Source organism: Aedes aegypti, chromosome 2 (genome assembly GCF_002204515.2).
Source record: "Aedes aegypti strain LVP_AGWG chromosome 2, AaegL5.0 Primary Assembly, whole genome shotgun sequence".
NCBI lineage: Eukaryota > Metazoa > Arthropoda > Insecta > Diptera > Culicidae > Aedes > Aedes aegypti.
Genome location: NC_035108.1, coordinates 314,226,339 through 314,247,909, shown reverse-complemented (window position 1 = coordinate 314,247,909; position 21,571 = coordinate 314,226,339). Strand labels below are relative to the sequence as shown.

At 36.9% G+C, this 21,571-nt stretch overlaps 1 protein-coding gene across 1 annotated transcript in view; it reads right to left on the bottom strand.

Annotated features, from left to right (window-relative positions):
- Nucleotides 1-10,210: 10,210 nt before the first annotated feature.
- LOC5563749 overlaps nucleotides 10,211-21,571 on the bottom strand; it is a 636,451-nt gene continuing 625,090 nt past the window's right edge. The window contains exon 19 of the mRNA XM_021845713.1: nucleotides 10,211-10,398. Within this exon, the coding sequence (XP_021701405.1) occupies nucleotides 10,307-10,398 (92 nt within the window). The 3' untranslated portion in view covers nucleotides 10,211-10,306. The remainder of the gene's footprint in view (nucleotides 10,399-21,571) is intronic.

Genomic DNA, 21,571 nt, shown 5'->3' with positions numbered 1-21,571 from the left:
TGAAACAGTCAAATTTAGCATTTTCAACCGTCAATATCTCAAAAACTAGACGTGCCATGATATTTCTGAAAACGGCAATGGACTCAGCAACCATTAATTTAGTAAATATCGGTATTTTGGTTCTTGAGACAAAACCGTGTTCCGCAGTGTTGTTCACATGCACAAAGCTTTGCAGAGTTCTCAATCTACTTGTTGAATGCGTTCTGGAAATTGTTGTGCTCGTCAGTTGCAATATCACGTGGTCATCATGTGTTTTGCAATTGACTATAAAAAAGGAACGTTTGAATGTTCTTCTTCTTCTTCTTGGCATAACGTCCTCACCGGGACAGCCAAAGTTATTAATTGAGAGCATTCTTTGCCTAAGTTGCCATTTTCGCATTCGTATATGGTGTGGCAGGTACAATGATACTTTATTCCCAGGAAAGACAAGTTAATTTTTTTAACGAAAAGATCCTGGAGCAAAGGGGATTCGAACCCAGACACCTTCAGCATGGCCTTGCTTAGTAGTCGCGGACTTAAAACCACTCGGCTAAGGAAGGCCCACGTTCTAATGTATAAAAGTTGAAGATAAAAGTTTAACGACAACTACTGGGGTTATGTGTAGAAACAATTTCCCTCATATTTAGAAAGGGAAACGTATACCATTAATAAGCTTAAATCATGTGAAGATGATGATGTTACTAGTGAATTTGGCTTCATACAACTACAGGAATCTGGGGTTGATGATAGTAAAGAATCGTTTCATATTCATGTATATTGTACTTTCCTTCTTCAGATGCCCCAATGTTCTTTTTAATGTGAAAAACAAAGTTTTCGATGCGTTTGGTTTGAACGTTCAGACTACCGTATGGCAGGAGAATAGTCTGACCGGAAATTTGTTTTTGGGTATGTATTTTAGCATTTCACTACGTTTGAACTACACAATCGATTAGGGACAAAGTAGTGTAAATGTATTTTTTTTTGCTGTGATTAAATTTTTAGAATTATGCTTTCGCCCAACGTCATCCACTTCAACGCAGTTAAAAAATTCGTCGTTAGTTAGAAGCACCAGGTGAATATAAAGTTCCTAAGATAAGCACAGAGTCATGGACAAAACAAAACCACAAAGATTAAGAAAAAGTCGAAAAAAAAACATAAGCCTCAGCAGTCAGCGACGAAAAAGACTACAATACAATATTTCATCTACAAAAACGCCAACACATCTGCCAAATTCTAAATCAATGAACCATAAAATAAACTTTAAGTCACTGATATGAATTTCCTTTCCACATCCGAAAAAGTTGAGCACACTCCTTCAGGAACATTGGGTGCTGTGTTTTTCAACGCAGAAAAAGGAGTCGAATAAACCATGATAGATACGAAACTCGTTTTCACACTTTATCACTCAAGAGACCAGAGGCAGCCAAAAAGCAAGCCAATGCACGTTGAGGCTTAAAGTTTTTTCTTCCAGACTATACATTGGCAGCTGCAGTCGGAGACAAAAGTACTGAACAACAACAACAAAAGCTACAATGTCCAACTTTAAGGCAGCTGATTCATTTTTTCAGATTGTTACGTGACATACACAACATAGTCGAACTTCTTATCCACTTCGGTCGCCTTCACCACCCGGACCTTGGCTCCATTAAATGTTGAGCTGCACGACAGCACGAGAAAGTTTCGTTTTATATCTTCTTGGTAGAAAAGGCTTTTGTCGTGCAGTTTTCCTATAGAGCGAGCTGTCGAACTCTGTGGCATGTCGAAATTTACGACGACGGAGAAATCCAAGGAAACGCCAAACCCCGGAATATAAAGAGGATCTGCGGGAGTGAATCGGGGATCCTGTTATTTTGGAGGGAAATTTGTGGTCCTGCAACTGTGTTTCATTTTGGATGCACAATAGACGAAATGGAGAGTAGGAGGGTAAATTTGTTGTCCGCAGAAGACATGGAAGGGTGTGCTGAATAGACTTCAGGGGTTTTGTATGAAACAATAGACTTTAGTTCCTGTTCAGGCGTTGAGGTTGAGCGTATTTTATTTATGCGCATCGTACCTTCGTGCAATTCTCTCTGCTCTTGGAAGTTTTCTAAAAACTACCTAAAGTAATAAAACAAAAAAAAAGGTACCAGTGCTACAAAATCAGTACTTTTTAGTGATAAAATTAAAAACGGTACTTTTCAGTACTACTAAAACAGTGCTTTTCAGTACTATTTTTTCTACTATTGATCCTCTTGCGATCCATATTTGGACCCGTGCCTACGATTTTTCGTTGGACCCGTTAGCAAAAACTAGTGGTGGTAATCCTTCTTGGACACCGTCTTGGGAAAAAAACTCTCGAAGGTCACGTCTTCTTTCGTTTATTCAATAAACATGGTTGCAACTACAAATAAACGGAAGGGTGAATCTCAGAATTCACAACTTCCTTTCAAAAAAGTGGAGTTTAAAACTGTCACTATAAACGTGGCAAGAATGGAAGAAAGGACGTTTCTCCAGAATGCGAACTTTCTTCCAAGGGTGAAAACCATTAGAAAAAGCAAGACTTATGTTCGATGTCCGTGTGACATGGGAACATTTCCAGAAACCTGGAGTGAATTTCCAGAAACCCACTCAGTGCCACCGGTGCCAAAAGTGGGGTCAGAGTACAAAAAATTGCCACATGGATGCTAAATGCATGATTTGTGGAGGTTCTTCTCACGCTAAGGACGTCTGTCCTGTGAAGGAAGTTACCGATAAGTTCATATGCGCTAATTGCGGGAACAATCATAAGTCAAACTTTTGGGCTTGCCCTTCGCGTAGGCGTCATCGAGGCTCGTGCCAGGCAGATGAACATGTCCATTACGATAACGGTCGTTTCGGGAATTTCCCTGGTAGAGTATCGAACAATGCTCATATTTCAGTTAACGATTGCTTGATTAGGAATCATACCCATCAGGAAGATTATAATCATGCTCATTAACAAACAAATTTTAATCCGTCGGGTAACCGTTCGAATCTTTCAATTTCGAATGGTTCTACCCAAGGAAATCCTATGCCGATATCGTAGCAGGAAATTTGAACTCCTCCCCTTTTCATACTATGAGTACCCGTTCAAATTGAACAAATTGAATCTAATGATTGATGTAATGTTCAAAGCCATCACTATGACTGAAGCAGTCCAAGTTGGAGTAAAATTTACTAATCAAATTGTTATTGGATTACGTTTTTCTAATGGATCCAATAAGTGAAAATTTAAATATTTTCAATTGGAATGCTCGTTCCTATGGTAGAGAGGACGAGCTGTTTAATTTTCTTACAGCTAATAACGTGCATATACAGTGAGTCACAGTGATAATCGTCCACCCTCATATTTTCCTTTCAAAGTTCAGTTATTATTATATATAAAAAAGCTGTGGTTTTCTAATTCATACAATTATTTGCATATTTACATTACTCCATTTTGGCACTGTTTTTATAAATATTAAAAACAAAATGGAATCGAAAAATAATAAAGTAAATTTAAACCTCAAATATAAGTCACAGTGAAAATCGTCCATCGCTATCAATTTATAGTTGATCTAAAAAAATTGTCATTTTTTCAGGTGTCAATCCATAAACTAGTATCGAGTTGGTAAGCCTTTGCTCTTTAAAACTTTCCTGAGACGATTTGACATAGATCGCACATGTTTCTCAGTTTAAGTTTTAGCGATCTCAATCCACTCAATAGTAAGCGCACTTTTCAAAGTATAACTGCTCGTTATTTGGTGTTTCCTGATTTAAACATCCAACAGATGCCACAAGTTCTCGATTATATCGAGATTTGTAGATTGTCTCGGCAGATTGATGATTGATGGGCATTTTTTAACCAAGCTTTCGGTTTGGCCACTGTATGTTGCAGATGTTTATCCTGGTAGATGTAATGCCCATTTTTTTTAGATAAGGTAGATAGGTAAATTAAAAGCCATTTTTTACGCTAGGCTTTCCATTCTTCTTCAATGAATCAAGATAGACGTATTGAGCCATGATCCCGTCGATAAAGTGCCAGTTACTAACATCAGATACTGGCATGAAGCCTCAAACTATCACGGAAGTACTATCATGCTTAGCAGTTTCACAGAGATTTTTCATTCGGTTTCCAGCAAACTATAACCCTGCCGTCAGGTCCAAAAATATTAAACTTGCTCTCATCTGTGAATAGTAAGTGCTTCCAGAAGTTGATATCCTTTCCAACGTGTGTTTCTGTAAACTCCATACGACATTTCACGTACTTCGGTGATACAAACGTCTTCCGACTTGCAACTCGGACATGAAACGTTATGTTTTCGAAGCACTCTACGCATAGTTTCTGGCTTTATGAGATACTTTTTCTGAGATACCTGCTTCCTGAGATACTTTTTCGCTTCAATTGCGAGTTTTGGTGCACTTATCTTGGGGTCAGCATCAACCTGGCAAAGAAGCTAACGCTCAACCGCTCCATTGATAATTTTCTTCAACGATGTTTTGGATTTGATTTTACTTCAATGGTTAATTTTGTAGCGATTTATTATACTCTATACCAGTGGTGCTCATCCTGCGGCCCGCGGGCCGCATGTGGCCCTCTGAGCCCAAGAATACGGCCCGCGGAACACTTTTTGAGAAAAGAAGAAAATTCTTATTCTACAATTACAAAAGTGCATAACATTTAGTAAGGACTTCCAATACTTCCAAAGAAATGGGGAAAAACTCGTACTGGTCATTATTACTTTTGTGGTTCTTTTTTAAATGTTTTGGGATCTCTTGTTAAATACGTCGTTGGGAAAAATTATATTATCATATGTAACAGACAAATAACTGATTTAATGCTGAAAAATATGAATATTTTCATAATAATTTAAAAAATCTGAATTTGATCTTGATTCTGAATCTGTTTCGTTCACAATTAATTATTTTCAATGTTTGTATTCACAGACAGAATCTTTCATAAAAATCAAAACAATTAATCTGCAAATCATTCTGATTCTTTTCTTAGAAACAAAACCAATAAAATTTTTCAACCCTTCCTCACAGTTTTGGTCGACATTTTATCTGTTAATATGGCGTTTTTAAAATAAGTTCTTGAGCAAAAGTTGTTGAAAAGAAGCTAAACTGTTCAAAATATATATATATATATATATTTTTTTTTAATCGAAATTAATTGTTTGTTTATTATTTATCGATGAATGCTACCATGAGAAAAAAAAGGTTAATGCGCAGGAGAAATTAACAGTGATAAGGAGAGTTTTGTTAATACATTTAAAAATAGCTGGGAAAGTCAATCAGTCCATTTATTTTGTTTTATATGAAAAGCACACTTTTTTTTTCATTATTCAAATCATAATTAACATAATCGATTTCTTTGCATCGATCTTCTCTTCTGCGAATAAAAGTGACAAGTTTCTTAGCCCTTTTTCATGCTAGTCTGCGAAGTAATCTTACGTCCTGAGATGGAAACATTCCGAAAAATTTGAATCTTCTCTCCTTTATTCACAGAAGACAAATTTTTAGAAAGAAATCTATCGTGCTACATTTTATGTCACACAAATACTATAAACTGTTGGAAAAACATTTACTTGGTATTATTGATGCGTAAGTTTTTCAGAACTTTTGTGAAATATATTTTTAACTAACATACGGTCAGAAACTATCTAATTCAGCTGATTTATTGAGCTTATTGCCTGCATCAAACTGCAAAAGCTTTGTGTGTAGTATTTTAAGTGTGCATCTTGAAAATGGTTTCCTGCGAGACGAGCAAATAAACAACGGTTAGCACTGGTAGAAAAAATTGTGTTCAAATTGAATGACCAAAATGTTGGAGACCGCACCTCTCAGATTCAAATATCCCAATGCGGCCCGCTGCGCTGATGAAAAATCACGATTTGGCCCGCAACGTGCTCCAGCTTGAGCACCACTGCTCTATACGGTAGTACACCCTTTTCCAACAAATCTGGTGATTTTCAGTTGATTTTTGCCATTTTTGTGTAGTTTTATCACAAGTTTTCTTATATCTGACGATGCCTGTTTATTTCGTCCCATGTTAATAGAAATACTATAAAAAACTAAACCTTTCTTATTCTTGCATAGCAGATCGTGCTTGAATATATGTGTGTGCGCGAGTTAAAGAAATGATATGAATGAAAACTTTATAATATTAATCCCAAAAATCATGCATAACGGCAAGGTGGGCGATTTTCACTGTGACCTTATTATTGATTATTTTTACAAATTTAAAGCTTAATTTATTCTTTTAATATTCAATGACTTGAATTGCATACAATTATCAAGACCCTTGCCGAACTAACGTAACGAGCCATTTAATTAGAATTCTTGTTCTATACATGAATAGTACGAATTACTTTTCTGATTTCTGGTAATGTTCTAGGTGGACGGTTTTCACTGTGACTCACTGTAGCGGAACGTTTTTGAAACCTGGATCCGAACTCAAAAGAGATCCTTACTTTTTTGTTTATCGTAATGATCGACTTTATGGTGCATGTGGGGGAGTTGCAATCATCATTCATAGGCGTATAAAACATCAACTGTTTTCGTCATTTGAAACTAAAGTTTTTGAAACGTTAGGTAATTCAATTGAAACACAGCATGGTAAATATACTTTCATAGCTGCCTATTTGCCTTTCCAATGGTCTGGACAGCAAGTTGATTTGCTCCAAACTGACTTGCGAAAATTGACTCGCAATAAGTCAACATTTTTTGTCATTGGGGACTTTAATGCCAAACATCGGTCATGGAATAATTCTCAAAGTAATTCTAACGGCAGAATTTTATTAGATGAGTGCTCTTCAGGATATACGATTGATTATCCATCATCTTTGTAGCCATTTCAAATATCCCATGAAGCGATTCTCAATCCTATCAACTCCACGTTGAATTTTTTTCGAGCCGACTGGAATATATATGAAACATATATTGACTCTAATCTTGATGTTAACATTTCTTTACAAACAAAACTTGATATTGACAATGCTCTTAAAACTTCAACAAATTCCATTGTTGTAACCAGAGAAATTGCAATTTCAAAATTTGAAGTAAAACTTGAATCCGTGATCATAGACGATGATCTTAAACTCTTGATCCGTCTTAAGAAAGTGAGAAGAAAGCAATTTCAACGCACTCGCGATCTTGCTTTGAAAATTATATGGCAGGATTTGCAGAAAGAAATCAAAAAACGTTTTTCACAATTAAGAAACAAAAATTTTGAAAATAAGATTTCTCAATTGGACCCTGGCTCTAAGCCCTTATGGAAATTATATACAATTTTGAAAAAACCTCAGAAGCCAATACCGGCATTGAAAGAGGAAAACAAACTATTATTAACTAACTGCGAAAAAGCTCAAAAACTTGCTATGCAGTTTGAAAGCGCGCACAATTTCAATTTTGGACTTACTAGTCCAATAGAATATCAAATTACTCAGAAAGCTCCTGGCGATGATGGAATTTTCTACATCCTCATCAAGAAACTTCCAGAAAGTTGTTTATCATTCTTAGTTGATATATTTAATAAATGTTTTCAGTAGGCATATTTTCCTGACAAATGGAAAAATGCTAAGGTTGTACCAATTTTAAAACCAGACAAAAATCTTGCAGAAGCTTCCAGCTATTGTCCAATCAGTTTGCTTTCTCCCATCAGTAAAATTTTGAAAAGGTCATTTTGAACAGAATGATGGTCCACATCAACGAAAATTCAATTTTTGCCAATGAACAGTTCGGATTCCGCCATGTACATTCGACCACTCATCAACTCTTACGTGTAACAAATTTAGTCCGTTCCAACAAATCTGAAGGCTATTCTACTGGTCGTGCTCTTCTAGACATAGAAAAAGCATTCGACAGTGTTTGGCATGAAGGTTTGATCGTAAAATTAAAAAACTTTAATTTTCCAACATACATTGTTAGAATATTTCAAAGTTATCTGTCAAATCGTACACTTCAGGTTAATTATCAGAACTCCAAATCTGAAAGACTTCCTGTAAGAGCTGGTGTTCCTCAAGGCAGCATTCTGGGACCAATATTATACAATATTTTCACATCTGACTTACAGTTGTGTTCAGAATAATAGTAGTGAAAGCCGATTTTCATACAAAATGCTCAACTTTGGCATGCTGTAACTTTGTTTCCATATAAGCCATCGGCATGAAATTTTGGCAGTGAACTACAAATATACTCAATTTCATTATCACAAGATTCGAAAATTTTCACACTATCGGCTAAAAAGTTAAGCACCAGGTGAAATCGTTCAAAATAATAGTAGTTTTAATAATTTAAATATTTACTGTATTTTGAGTTTTTGAATTTTTCTTTACTCATCGTTTCAACCATTTCCACCCAAGCTTTAAATGTATAAACAATACAATTTTTTACAAAATTGTTGCTGAACAAAAATTTACAAAAGAAAAACTACTATTATTTTGAGCGATTTCACCTGGTGCTTAACTTTTTAGCCGGTAGTGTGAAAATTTTCAAATTTTGGAATAATGAAATTGAGCATATTTGTAGTTCACTGCCAAAATTTCATGCCGATTGCTCATATGGAAACATAGTTACAGAATGCCAAAGTTGAGCATTTTGTATGAAAATCGGCTTTCACTACTATTATTCTGAACACAACTGTACCTGAGTTACCTCAGGGATGTCAAAAATCCTTGTTAGCGGATAACACAGGCCTCTCCGCCAAAGGACGAAGCCTGCGTGACATCTGTAGTAGATTGAACAAAAAGTTTGGATATTTTTTTCTTCATACTTGCAAAATTGAAAGATTTCTCCTAATGCTTCCAGAACTCAACTTATAATATTCCCACATAAACCAAAAGCTCTTTATTTAAAACCTTCAAGCAGACATGTTGTTACGATGGAAGGAGTTCCAACAAATTGGTCAGATAAAGTTAAGTTAAGTTAGGTTAAAATTAAGCTGTAAAAATCACATTGCAGGCATCCAAGTCTAATTTTACAAATATATAAAATGTCAATATTCAGTTGTTAACAGAAAATCGAGCGACATTTACTTTATTGCATGGGACAAGTATGCTTTTATGGACCATTCACTTGAGCTTTCAGATTGAACACCATGTAATGCATGTGTTTCATTATTTACCAAAATAAAATGTCATACTTTATCCTTAAAACTAATACCGTTATCTCGTAATCTCATTAATTTCAATCTCACTCACCTCGTAAGAACAGAATCTGTATTTGTCAAATTTTGATAATTCTCAATTGGAACTGATCGCTATATGATAGTCCCTTTTTGCTCTATGAACAGCATGTTTCGTTTAGAAATCAAGCGTTGATGTAGAACCCCATTGCTGCTGAATGCAATCCTTTCGACAAGATTGATTGTACGTAACTGCTCAGATTTTTATAGCTTCATCCCAAGCTATGTGCAGAGCCTTAATTGACTCTGCTGGAAGCATGCAGCCGACAGCTGGAGTCATAAAATTTCAAAGTGCTGGCTATAAAGCGATTGCACAAATTCTTTACCACCATGCACCATTGTAGCCTCTATCGCCACATAATTGTAGGATTGCTGATGTTTTCGAATAAAACAGCAATTTGCAGCTCTGTCACAGATGCCACAATTACGGCTTTCAACATGCAATAAAATGGTTTAATAGTTGAAGTCTGCCGACTAGCTTCGGTTTGGTGGCAGAATGCGGGGTCTTAGTGCTGGTCAGGGTCGTATTTATGGCCCAGGGTCCCCTTATTGTTGCCCCCTCTACAAATAATGGTTAAAAATATTTAGGATAAGGAGGTGCAAGATGGGCCACCTAATGTATAATGTATAAAGTTACATATGTGAGGTTTTAATTTAAAACTTCTAAAGCATTTCAACACGTTCCGCTGGTAATTATAAACTTAACCAGAACATAGACCAAAAATAAAAAAAAAAATTGAGAAATAATCACTTGGGAAATTCTATAATATCGGAAAAGCTTCATTGCAAAAATGCCCCTAATTCACTGTGATCCCCGGCCCTGGTGCTGGTATATGTGCGGGGATAATGGTAATTGTTTCCACCTACCGTCTCAGGATTGAAGTGTTGTGCTTATCGTGCTTCTTGGCGAGGTACAAAAGTTTTTTCATCAGTGTCAGAAACAACAGTAGAAACAATATCACAAACAGCGACTCGATGACGATGAAGAGGATGAAACCGAAGGAATCCGTCGTGTGCCACCAGTGGTTTGGCGTTTCGAACATGACACTGTAGACTAGCGGAGTGGACGTGGCACACAATGTCGGCAGGAACCAGCTGAGGCCGATGCTGCCGGAAATGCCGGTGGCCAAGGTACTGGTGGCAGCGGTCAGTTTCCGAGGGCCCAACTCAGTCGTGACCAGCACCGTAATGGCGACCAGGGTTGACGAACTGAGCAGAAGGAATGCGGTGAGCAGGGCTATTACTACGTTGAACCATTCCTGAAACGATATGGAACAAGAGTTTGTGCATTAAAGAAGAGTGCTGAATGATGTTTGGCAGATAAGGCGAGGAAAGGGGGAATTGGTTTATAAAATTAACGAACCACTCGTGTGCCACTCAAGATGATTAGAAGAGAATGAATTGAGGAGCGATGAGTACTTCACTTTAGCTCTTATATGCAAGTTTATCACTTAAGATCAAAGTTGCAATGATAATTAAAAATCGATACAATTTTGTATCATTTAAATTCAGTATGTACCTATCGATCAATTGAGATATGTTGGACTAGCAGCAAACTGACTTAAATTTCAGTAATGTACCTGTGATAGAACGTAATTGTTGCCATTTAGGGTAGGAGTATCAACTTATGAACATAAACTATATTAAATTCATAAACAAACACTACAGTCAGTAATTTACTCGAGACTAGTCAAGCCTAGTACACAACACTGAAAATGACCTTACATGGCCTTACAGTTGAGGTCAAAATACGTGTATCTGTTAAAGGATGCAAACTCTAGTGGAATTAAATGGTATAGTAATAAATTCGGTTTTTATTTACTTAAAAAAGAGCTCAATTCTCGCTGCAACTAATGTAATGCAGTGTTGAGTCTTGAAAATTCTATAATTTGTAAAATAAATGTGAAGACGTATCTCACTCCCATAATTTTTAAATAATTTTGTTTTGGGCGTGTTTAGAAACTATGCTTTATACAATTTGATTTATAAAAAACGACATATACAATCATGAATGTGTCAACATAGAGCTTAATCTTTGAGGTTGTCCTCAATACCATAAGTAAATAAACGCTTGTTCTTATCTGGTGATTATTTCGTGTCGAAATATTATTTCCATTGTTCTCGGGCTAATTGATTAGCATTAATCTCGAGTCCAATGGATTGATACGCTTCTAATTCCAATGAATGTCACAGTACCACAGTGTGTAAATGTCAACCATCGGTCAATCATTCATTTGCTAAATGTTTCCGATTAGGCTGAAGATAAACGGTGCTGGGGTGGAAAGCCATGAATTCTGTTTTCTTTAGATTGATGAGGATAGCAGTAGGTGCCATCCACACAGAGAGCGTGTCATCATCAAATCATCGGTACACCGCACTATGGTCTCACGATATGATGACGGTCATGTCATCCGGAACCACGCCGAAACACCGGATATAGCCTGGAGATGAAAGGAATCGGTTTTCGCCACAAATTGGTTTTATCAAAGACAAACAAACGTTACACCATTTCTAAAGTTAGAATTATGTAGGGAGACTTACGGCTTCGGCACCATTCGACTATTATCGGCAACCAAATTCCAAACGCCAAATACACAATATATTTCTATCAAAACACATCAATGAAAACATCCAGATGATTTTTTGTTCTGCCCGCTTCCCGCTGACGAGATTACCGAGACTGAACAAACAATACCGTAAAATCGGGTGTAATTGATCAGAATGGTGAAATTGATCATCGTATCACACGATTTTATTAATGCGTAATGGAGCACAAATATCAATTCAAGCTGCAGTAAATGAACGTTGTTTGTCGAACTATTGTCGAATTGTGTGTTGTGAAGTTTTTTGCGTTGAAGAATGTTTATTACTATGAAAATGATGTAAAATTTCAAAATCATGCACGGTACAGTATTGACAAACACCTATAAACTTCTATTTCTAAGCAAGGATTTGAACAGAGTATAAACCTGAAAGTTTGTGAGGATGCTTGAGATATATCCGCAAACCAGATTTCATCACCAAAACTCGTACCAATTACCTCAAATGGTTGAAATAATTGAATTTCTGTTAGATATCATTGATTTCCTTAGGAAATTGCATACATTTAGGCGTTTTCCGCGTAATTCTTGAAATTTAACTATTCATTATTTATATAAATATTGCATTGTTAAGATTTTGACAAACATAATCGGATTCAGGGAGCTCAAAATTATCATGTAGAGTTGTTTTGAAAACTAACAATAATGGCATTGATAAGCGATCAATTTCACCCCGCAATTAGATCCCCTGATTTTTTATTTTAGAGATATTTGTTAACACTAAAATGACATTTGTTAGAAAATTTCGGTACATGACTCGATGAGGCACACCTTCGTACTTGTTTTCCTGAATTTAGTTGTTTGGCATTGTTAACATTATAGAAAACAGACTAGAAAAACCGTGAAAAATGATCAATTTCACCCGAAATTACGGTATCGCCAGAGATGTCATCAATTCAAATAAACACGCCTCAGATTTCCGGCCTTCTCTTTGGGGATTTTCTATTGGTTATCTTACGACCGTTGGCAACCGGTGACGATGACGATATGACGGGGGAGGGTATTGAAATTTAATAAGTAATTTGCACCTTTTTTTTTTTTTTTTAAATTTCTTTATTAGTATCATTCCAAACATTACATTCATTTCTTATATCTAGGTGTTCTGTGTTATTTGACAACACTATCATCCTAATTTGGTAAAACAAATTTAAGATTTAATTAACATTTTGTTAACAACATATTACATTTCATTTGCCGTAGCAGTTCAGTTATTTTTTACAGGTGAGTTGATGTCACCTGCTTATAAGAGAAAAAAAATGTTTTTAATATACTTAACCTAACTTAACCTAAACATATAACGCATTAATCGTGGCAATAGAAGATTGTAACGATTTTTGCCTGAAATTATTAATGATTGTATTTGACATTTGTTCCAATGTTTCAACATTGGATATTCTATGTAACTCATTGGTACTATACCAGGGAGGAAGCCTCAGAATCATTTTCAAAATTTTATTTTGAATTCTCTGCAGAGCTTTCTTCCTGGTATTACAACAGCTAGTCCATATTGGTACAGCATACAACATGGCTGGCCTGAAAATTTGTTTGAATATCAACAGCTTGTTCTTAAGACAAAGTTTTGATTTTCTATTAATAAGGGGATAGAGACATTTTACATATTTATTACATTTGGCTTGAATGCCCTCAATGTGATTTTTGAAAGTTAAATTCTTATCTAGCATGAGCCCTAGATACTTAACTTCATCTGACCAATTTATTGGAACCCCTCTCATCGTGACAACATGTCTACTTGAAGGTTTCAAATAAAGAGCTTTTGGTTTATGTGGGAATATTATTAGTTGAGTTTTGGAAGCATTAGGAGAAATCTTCCATTTTTGCAAGTATGAAGAAAAAATATCCAAACTTTTTTGCAATCGACTACAGATGACACGCAGGCTTCGTCCTTTGGCGGAGAGGCCTGTGTCATCCGCAAACAAAGATTTTGACATCCCTGAGGTAGCTCAGGTAAGTCAGATGTGAAAATATTGTATAATATTGGTCCCAAAATGCTGCCTTGAGGAACACCAGCTCTTACAGGAAGTCTTTCAGATCTGGAGTTCTGATAATTAACCTGAAGTGTACGATTTGACAGATAACTTTGAATTATTCTAACAATGTATGTTGGAAAATGAAAGTTTTTTTAATTTTACAATCAAACCTTCATGCCAAACACTGTCGAATGCTTTTTCTATGTCTAGAAGAGCAAGACCAGTAAAATAGCCTTCAGATTTGTTGGAACGGATCAAATTTGTTACACGTAAAAGTTGATGAGTGGTCGAATGTCCATGGCGGAATCCGAACTGTTCATTGGCAAAAATTGAATTTTCGTTGATGTGGGCCATCATTCTGTTCAAAATAACCTTTTCAAAAAGTTTACTGATGGAGGAAAGCAAACTGATTGGACGATAGCTAGAAGCTTCTGCAGGATTTTTGTCTGGTTTTAAAATTGGAACAACCTTAGCATTTTTCCATTTGTCAGGAAAATATGCTAATTGAAAACATTTGTTAAATATATCAACTAAAAATGATAAGCTACTTTCTGGAAGTTTCTTGATGGGGATGTAGAAAATTCCATCATCGCCAGGAGCTTTCATGTTTTTGAATTTTTTAATAATAGTTCTCACTTCTTCCAAATCAGTCTCCCAGGCATTTTCGAAAACGTTCTCTTGATTGAGAATATTTTCGAACTCCTGAGTAACTTGATTTTCAATTGGACTAGTAAGTCCTAAATTAAAATTGTGCGCACTTTCAAACTGCATAGCAAGTTTTTGAGCTTTTTCCCAATTAGTTATTAATTTTTTGTTTTCCTCTTTCAATGCCGGTATTGGCTTCTGAGGTTTTTTCAAGATTTTAGATAATTTCCAAAAGGGCTTAGAGCCAGGGTCCAATTGAGAAATTTTATTTTCAAAATTTTTGTTTCTTAATTGAGCATAACGCTTTTTGATTTCTTTCTGCAAATCCTGCCATATAATTTTTATAGCAGGATCGCGAGTGCGTTGAAATTGCCTTCTCCTCACGTCTTTAAGACGGATCAAGAGTTTAAGATCATCGTCTATAATCACGGATTCAAATTTTACTTCACATTTTGGAATTGCAATGCTCCGGGCTTCAACAATGGAATTTGTTAAAGTTTCAAGAGCATTGTCAATATCAAGTTTAGTTTCTAAAGAAATGTTAACATCAAGATTGGAGTCAACATACGTTTCATATATATTCCAGTCGGCTCGTAAATAATTGAAAGTGGAGCTGATAGGATTGAGAATCGCTTCTTGAGATATTTGAAATGTAACAGGGACATGATCAGAATCAAAATCAGCATGAGTAATCAGTTGGCTACAAAGATGACTAGAGTCGGTTAAGACCAAATCAATCGTAGATGGATTTAATTTGCACCTTTGTTGAACGCTAACATAGGGGGAGTGGTGTTTGAACAGGAGTGATAATTGCATTGGAAGGTGGTGATAAGAGGAATATGAAATAATATTTTTTCGAATACGAAAAATTTACGAAAAATTGACGTAAATTTCATGTTAAGCAAAATAATGGGTGTAAAGGATAAATAGCGTTAATTTGATAGTATTTGCACTTAAAACGGCGTCAAACACCAAAGCCAGCCAGTCATTTTCAAATTTTCACTTGAACTGAGAATGTGTTTTATTTTAGATTGTGAAGGCATTTCACATTTTACTGCATCATGATTAAAAAGTTTTTATTATTGATTACTTTTCACTTTACAACTGTTGATTATATGATTTCAATAAATGTTCTTGAGTTTCATTCCGACTGCAAGCATCTTACGATTTCATAGTTTTGGTTATTTTCTCGTTTGTCTAAATGATCACGACAAGGGTAAGGGGTGGCATAAATTGACTAAAACCGTGAGTACCACTAGGGTGCATGGATGACTGTTAATATACACGGTGCATAGTGGTATTGACCAAAGGCCAAAAATCGAAAAATAAGCTGTATTGTTTTGTACTACCTTGCCAATTGCCAATTATGGTCGCAAAAATGTAAAACCATACATTTTATACAAATTCCTATATGATAGTCATAGTAAGGCCATGACTGTTGAAGTAGATTTTTCATGTTTTGAAAATATTTGAAATTAATCATCGTTGTCTGCATTTTTTCATTGTCTTCGTAGACCGTAATCAGTTGAACTATCAAACAATTTGAGTTACAGAACCTTAGTACAGATGTATATCTATCACTTCCGATACATTTTAGAGTATTACCCAAGAAAAAAATAGTAGCTGAATAACAGTTTATTCAGCTGATATAAGCTTCAGAGGGGTTTATTTAACTCTTATTTCACTAAAATGTTTGTTGGGTATGTCACATCTAGGAGTCAGTATTGATGTGAGTGATGAGGATAAAAATATGCCTACTTCATAAGTACATCAGTTTTTCTGAAGTATATTTTTGAATACGTTCTTAACATTTACGTACCCGACCACTAACAAGGCAGTTTCAAAAAGCTGCCATTTGGTCAATTTCGATTCGATTTTTTTTGAAACCACCCTCAGTTGACTTTAAAAAGGTACCAGTTATTTGAATTCGGTACCACACCTGAGATATTCCGGGTTGCACTGAGGTCATGAGTGTGTTAAATTTGGGGAAATGTGATTATATTATTACTTATTGCAGTTACAACACCAGAATTTGTATGTAAAATAATTAATTATCGATTGTCAATGGAAATTCGCGGCAAAATTCTTGAAATTTCGCGGATGTCTCAGGCGATAAAACCGAAATTTCGCGGCTTTGTTGTGATCGAAAAACTTTTGATCAAATTTCATATTAAAATGCCATGTTTTCAGTGAAAGTATTTTTTTTGATATGTAGACTTAGCTGTGTTTTAGTAATTTTAATTTTACAGATTAAGATAATAAGTTTATTACCAGAGTGACAATTTAAAATTTAGAACAAAACAAGCAAACCTGAAGAGGTCCAAGTAAAAACTAAATAGTACAAAAATTGTTGGTGGAACCTTGATTTCAAAATAAATTAACCATTTCATAGGATAAAAACTGATATTTACTGTGATTTTCATATGAATTAGCCAAATTTAAGAAAATTTGCGGCATTTCGCAGGATTTCCTGAATATCGCGCCCAAGGCCAAATTTCGCGGATTTCGCGGCTTCCGCGAAATCGCGAATTTCCATTGTCCCTAGTCATCATTTAAGCATAATTAAATAAGTGGACCGTTCTGGTACACCGTAGCCTGTTCCGCTAGTCCCCTTTGGGGACATATCCTTTCATGTCAAAAACATACCGTACGACATCTCAATCTTCATGAATTTGGAGGAGCATGGCAGTAAGGGGCCCAGATAGCCGTAGCGGTAAACGTGCAGCTATTCAGCAAGACCAAGCTGAGGGTCGTGGGTTCGAATCCCATCGGTCGAGGATCTTTTCGGGTTGGAAATTTTCTCGACATCGCTGGGCATAGAGTATCTTCGTACCTGCCACACGATATACACATGCAAAAAGAAGAAGAAAAAGATGTCAGTAAAAAGGAAGAAAAAACTCGGAACGAGAGCTCCTGTCACAGGTTTCACCAGGGCCTCTTTGGTTTCATTTCCGTTTTAAGTCTATACCTGCTATGGGACGTCTCAATCGTTGTGAATTCTTAAGAACATTTTAATAAAAGAATAAGCAACTTAATATCAACTAATTTGGCCACTCCAGAGCTCCAAGAACAGGTTTCACCAGGGCCTCACTGGGGATAAGCCGTGTGACGTCTCAGTTTTCGTGGATTCGAAAGAACATGTCAATTAATAAAGAATGATCCTGGTGTCTACCAATAACCCAGACAACCAAAATGTACGTATAACGATAACACCTGGAGGCTTTGCATGTGCAACATTTCACTTATAAGATGTCGCGAAATGGCTTCCTACGTACAAAAGTGGAGGCGATATACGTGCATATATTATGTGATGAATAATAACATACAATACGAGTGTATACATTTTCTACCGAACTAACCTGTGATCTTATGCGACTTAACTTATGATAACAAATGTTGGTTTGACAGCTGCTACGGATTGATTCGACTTACTTTGTACGAGTGTACGGGACGAAACAAAATGTAAATACCAAATAGTATGTATCAAAATGTATCAAATAGTAGAAACAGCTATCCATTTTAACTTTTGTTTTGGGTTTGTATTAATCAATTAAAAAAATGCTTGCTTAACTTTATTATTATTATTATCTTACACCAACAGACGATTTGTGTCCCAATGGTGATTAAACTATCTTAAATTTAACAAAAGTCATGGTGCGCAACACAAAAATAAAATTAAATCGTTATTCGTCCATTCTTCTTAAAAAGAAAACAGAAAGGTTACGACGGATTGAAGCACGGGACAAATTAAAATCGAAACAAGAAGCTGCTCTATTGAAGACTCGTAGCGCTCCATTTAGGGCGCTATGCTGGCCATAGTTTGTGCGTCGAAATTGCAATCTCAGCAGTGAGTTGTTACGTAGCGCTCTGGGACGAACGTTTAGATCAATCGTCCTCAAAATAGTCGAACAGTCGATCCTTCCTTGTAGCGTGTCGGTTACAAACATTGCTCTGGCGATGTTACGGCGCGCACCTGGAGAGTTTCCATGTGAATCAACTGGCACCTACTTTCATAACTCGGTAACCGGAACGGGTCTCGCCATGGAAGTCGACGAAGAGCAAAACGTATTAAACGCCGCTGAACGGATTCGATCCTTTCCGTACCATTTTGGTAATACGGATTCCAAACGACAGAGCAGTACTCTAGCGTCGAACGAACGAGCGAACAGTACAGCGACTTGAGGCAATTCATATTGGTGAAGTCCTTGGCGATACGAAAAATAAATCCCAAGGTTCTGGAAGCTTTTTCCACTGTATAAGCCACATGTCGCTTGAAAGTTAGCTGGGGGTCAAGGATCACGCCAAGATCTTTAACATGGTCTACACGTTCAATTTCGTTGCCTCGAAGGTTATAGTTGAAAACAGTTGGCTGTCGAATCAGAGCAAACATAATTGTGGAGCACTTGCTTGGATTCACTGTCATGCAATTCAAGGTACACCAGTTCGTGAAGGTGTCGATCTCCTGCTGAAGATTTCTTGCATCGGACTCGGAGCGAATCCTACGATAGATCTTCAGGTCGTCTGCGTAGATTAAACGAGGGCCTTTGAGTACGTAATTGACGTCGTTAAAATACAGCAGAAAAATCAACGGGCCTAGATGACTATCCTGCGGTATGCCGGAAGTGGCTAAAAACTCATCCGAGATAATGTCTTCAACAGTTACGGTTAGCTTGCGGCCGGTGAGATATGAATGAAGCCATCTTAATACACTGCCACAGATTCCGAGCCTTTCCAGTTTAGCAATCGTTATTGCGTGGTTTACTCTATCGAATGCCGCAGACAAGTCAGTATATATGACGTCGGTTTGGGCTCTTTCCGCTAGACTTTCGGTGATATGTGACGTCAGACAAAGAAGATTCGAAGCGGTTGATCTTCCGGAGATGAACCCATGCTGGGCGTCGCTAAGGTACTGTTTGCAATGCGAGAGCAATGGGTCCATAACGACGAGTTCGAACAACTTGGAAATTGCGCCCAGAGACGTGACTCCACGGTAGTTGTTCACATCCCTCCGCTCATCCTTCTTATAAACAGGAAACATGACGGCGGTTTTCCATACGGATGGGAAGTCTCCGCTTGACATAGATAGATTAAATACGTGACGGAGAGGGACTAAAAGATTTTCGATATACTTTTTAACAAAAAACAGACGGAATTCCGTCTGGGCCGGTATTGGTCGATGATTTGAGCTGTAAAGCGGCCCTAGAAATCATGGCGTCGTCGATGTTGAGTGTACCAAAGCTGTCACCTGCCAGAAGTGGAACATTGCTAGCGGCTTGGATAATTTGTTCTTCGGAAACAAATTCGTTACTAAAAGTGCTCGAGAACTTGTCGGCAAAAACTGACAAATACGTCGAGGTTCACTGGTTACTTCGCCGTTTAACGTCATGGTTGAAGGGTAACCGGCTTCTTTCCGCTGATCTTTCACATACTTCCAGAAGAATTTCGGGTTTGCCTTTAAGTTGCGCTGAAGATTCTGCTGGTATCGTCTGAAACTATTTCGACTGCTTACTTTGTAGGCGGAATTTAGTTTTCTGTAGTGTTCCTGCAGCGAGACTGTGTGGTGTTTGGAATATTTCCTTAGAGCAGATTTCTTTGCTGTCTTGAGCATAAGAAGTTCTCGGGTCATCCATGGTTTGCTTTTAGCTGGATGACATATTTTAGGCACATGGCGCTCAATGACATGTCCTAGTATATGCGAGAGAGTTAGGGCAGCGTTATTGACATCACGACCATCGAGTACAAGGTCCCAATCAATCGCAGAAAGGAATTCGACAATGCGATCATGGTCTGCGTTACGAAAGTCGTAGGAAATCGGATCAACCGACTTCAATTCAGGTACTTTCGAATCGTTTAGAATGAGGACCAAAGCAGGGTGATGGTATACTTGTTTGACCGAAAACGATGGAGCAACTGAGATTGATGGAGCGGTATTTTGTGCACTGACGAAACATAAATCTAGAGAGCGACCGTTTTCATTCGTTGTGTAATTAATTTGTTGCAACGTAGCAGAGCTGTAGCTGTCGAGAAGTTTTGATGCTCCGATATGCTGGATTCGGGTGTAGGAAACCATTGTCAGACGATTGCCAGGATATCCCGGGCAAGATCGATCAGTGCCACGTCGCGAGTTCGATCGGGAGGCACGTAAACTGCACACAAGAACACCTTCCGATTTGAGAGCTGGAAGCTCACCCATATTTGTTCGATGCTAACCCATTCATCGCTGTTGATGACGCTTGGTTTATATTTCCGCTTGATTGCAACAAGAACGCCGCCACCCGTTGATTTGCGACTATTCAAAGGTCCACGGTCGCAAAGAAAAACTTCATATGTATTGTTTTGTGGGATAGAACGTCCTGCTTGAGTTCGTGCTGTGAACGTACTCACACAATCATGCTAGCTTATACCATAACCCCACAGTTATGGATCAAATAGTGTGGAGTCCAACCTATAAAATTCAATAAAATGACATGGAAATCGTAAAATGGTAATTTTAAAGCACGAATCGAATCGTTTCAAATTGAAACTTTGGTTAGTAAACTGTTTTGAGTGTAATATTTACATAGGATTGCATTAAAATCAAAAATTGTATCTGTTTCTGAAAACCATATTATGGATCAATTTTCATATTATGGATCAAATTGCGACATATTACGGATAAGTACGCAAAATCAAAAGATTTTCAACTCAATGCATCTGTATTGCATGGTTTGGCGAAAGATAACAATGTGTCACATATTACTGCAAAAAAAGCAGTGTTAGAGATGGAAACAAGCGTAAAATGCCTTTTTTTGTGATACTGCATTATAGTAACTGAGACATGAAATGTTATCGCTCCTCACCAAGTTTTCCTCCCATTTTTGTCCGAAAATGTCGAATCCAATCCAATGCTCAAAATGGCAAAAATCTACATTCTTTGGAAGTGATCCATAACCGTGGTAAACAATCATTTCCTGGTCCATATTATGGATCACTAGTTAGAAGTGCTAATATTCGAATCTAATGCTAATATTTAGAATCAACAATCAAGACAAATGTTTTCCAAAGATGAATTCATACTAAATCGAAGCGAACGAGCATGTTTTATGCTATAACATTTGAATTTTACCACCTGTGGGAGTTTATGAATGCTGACGGCACTTCTTACAGAAAACGACCGTTTAATGATAGCTGTGTGGTACCAACCAAACATTTGTCAAATA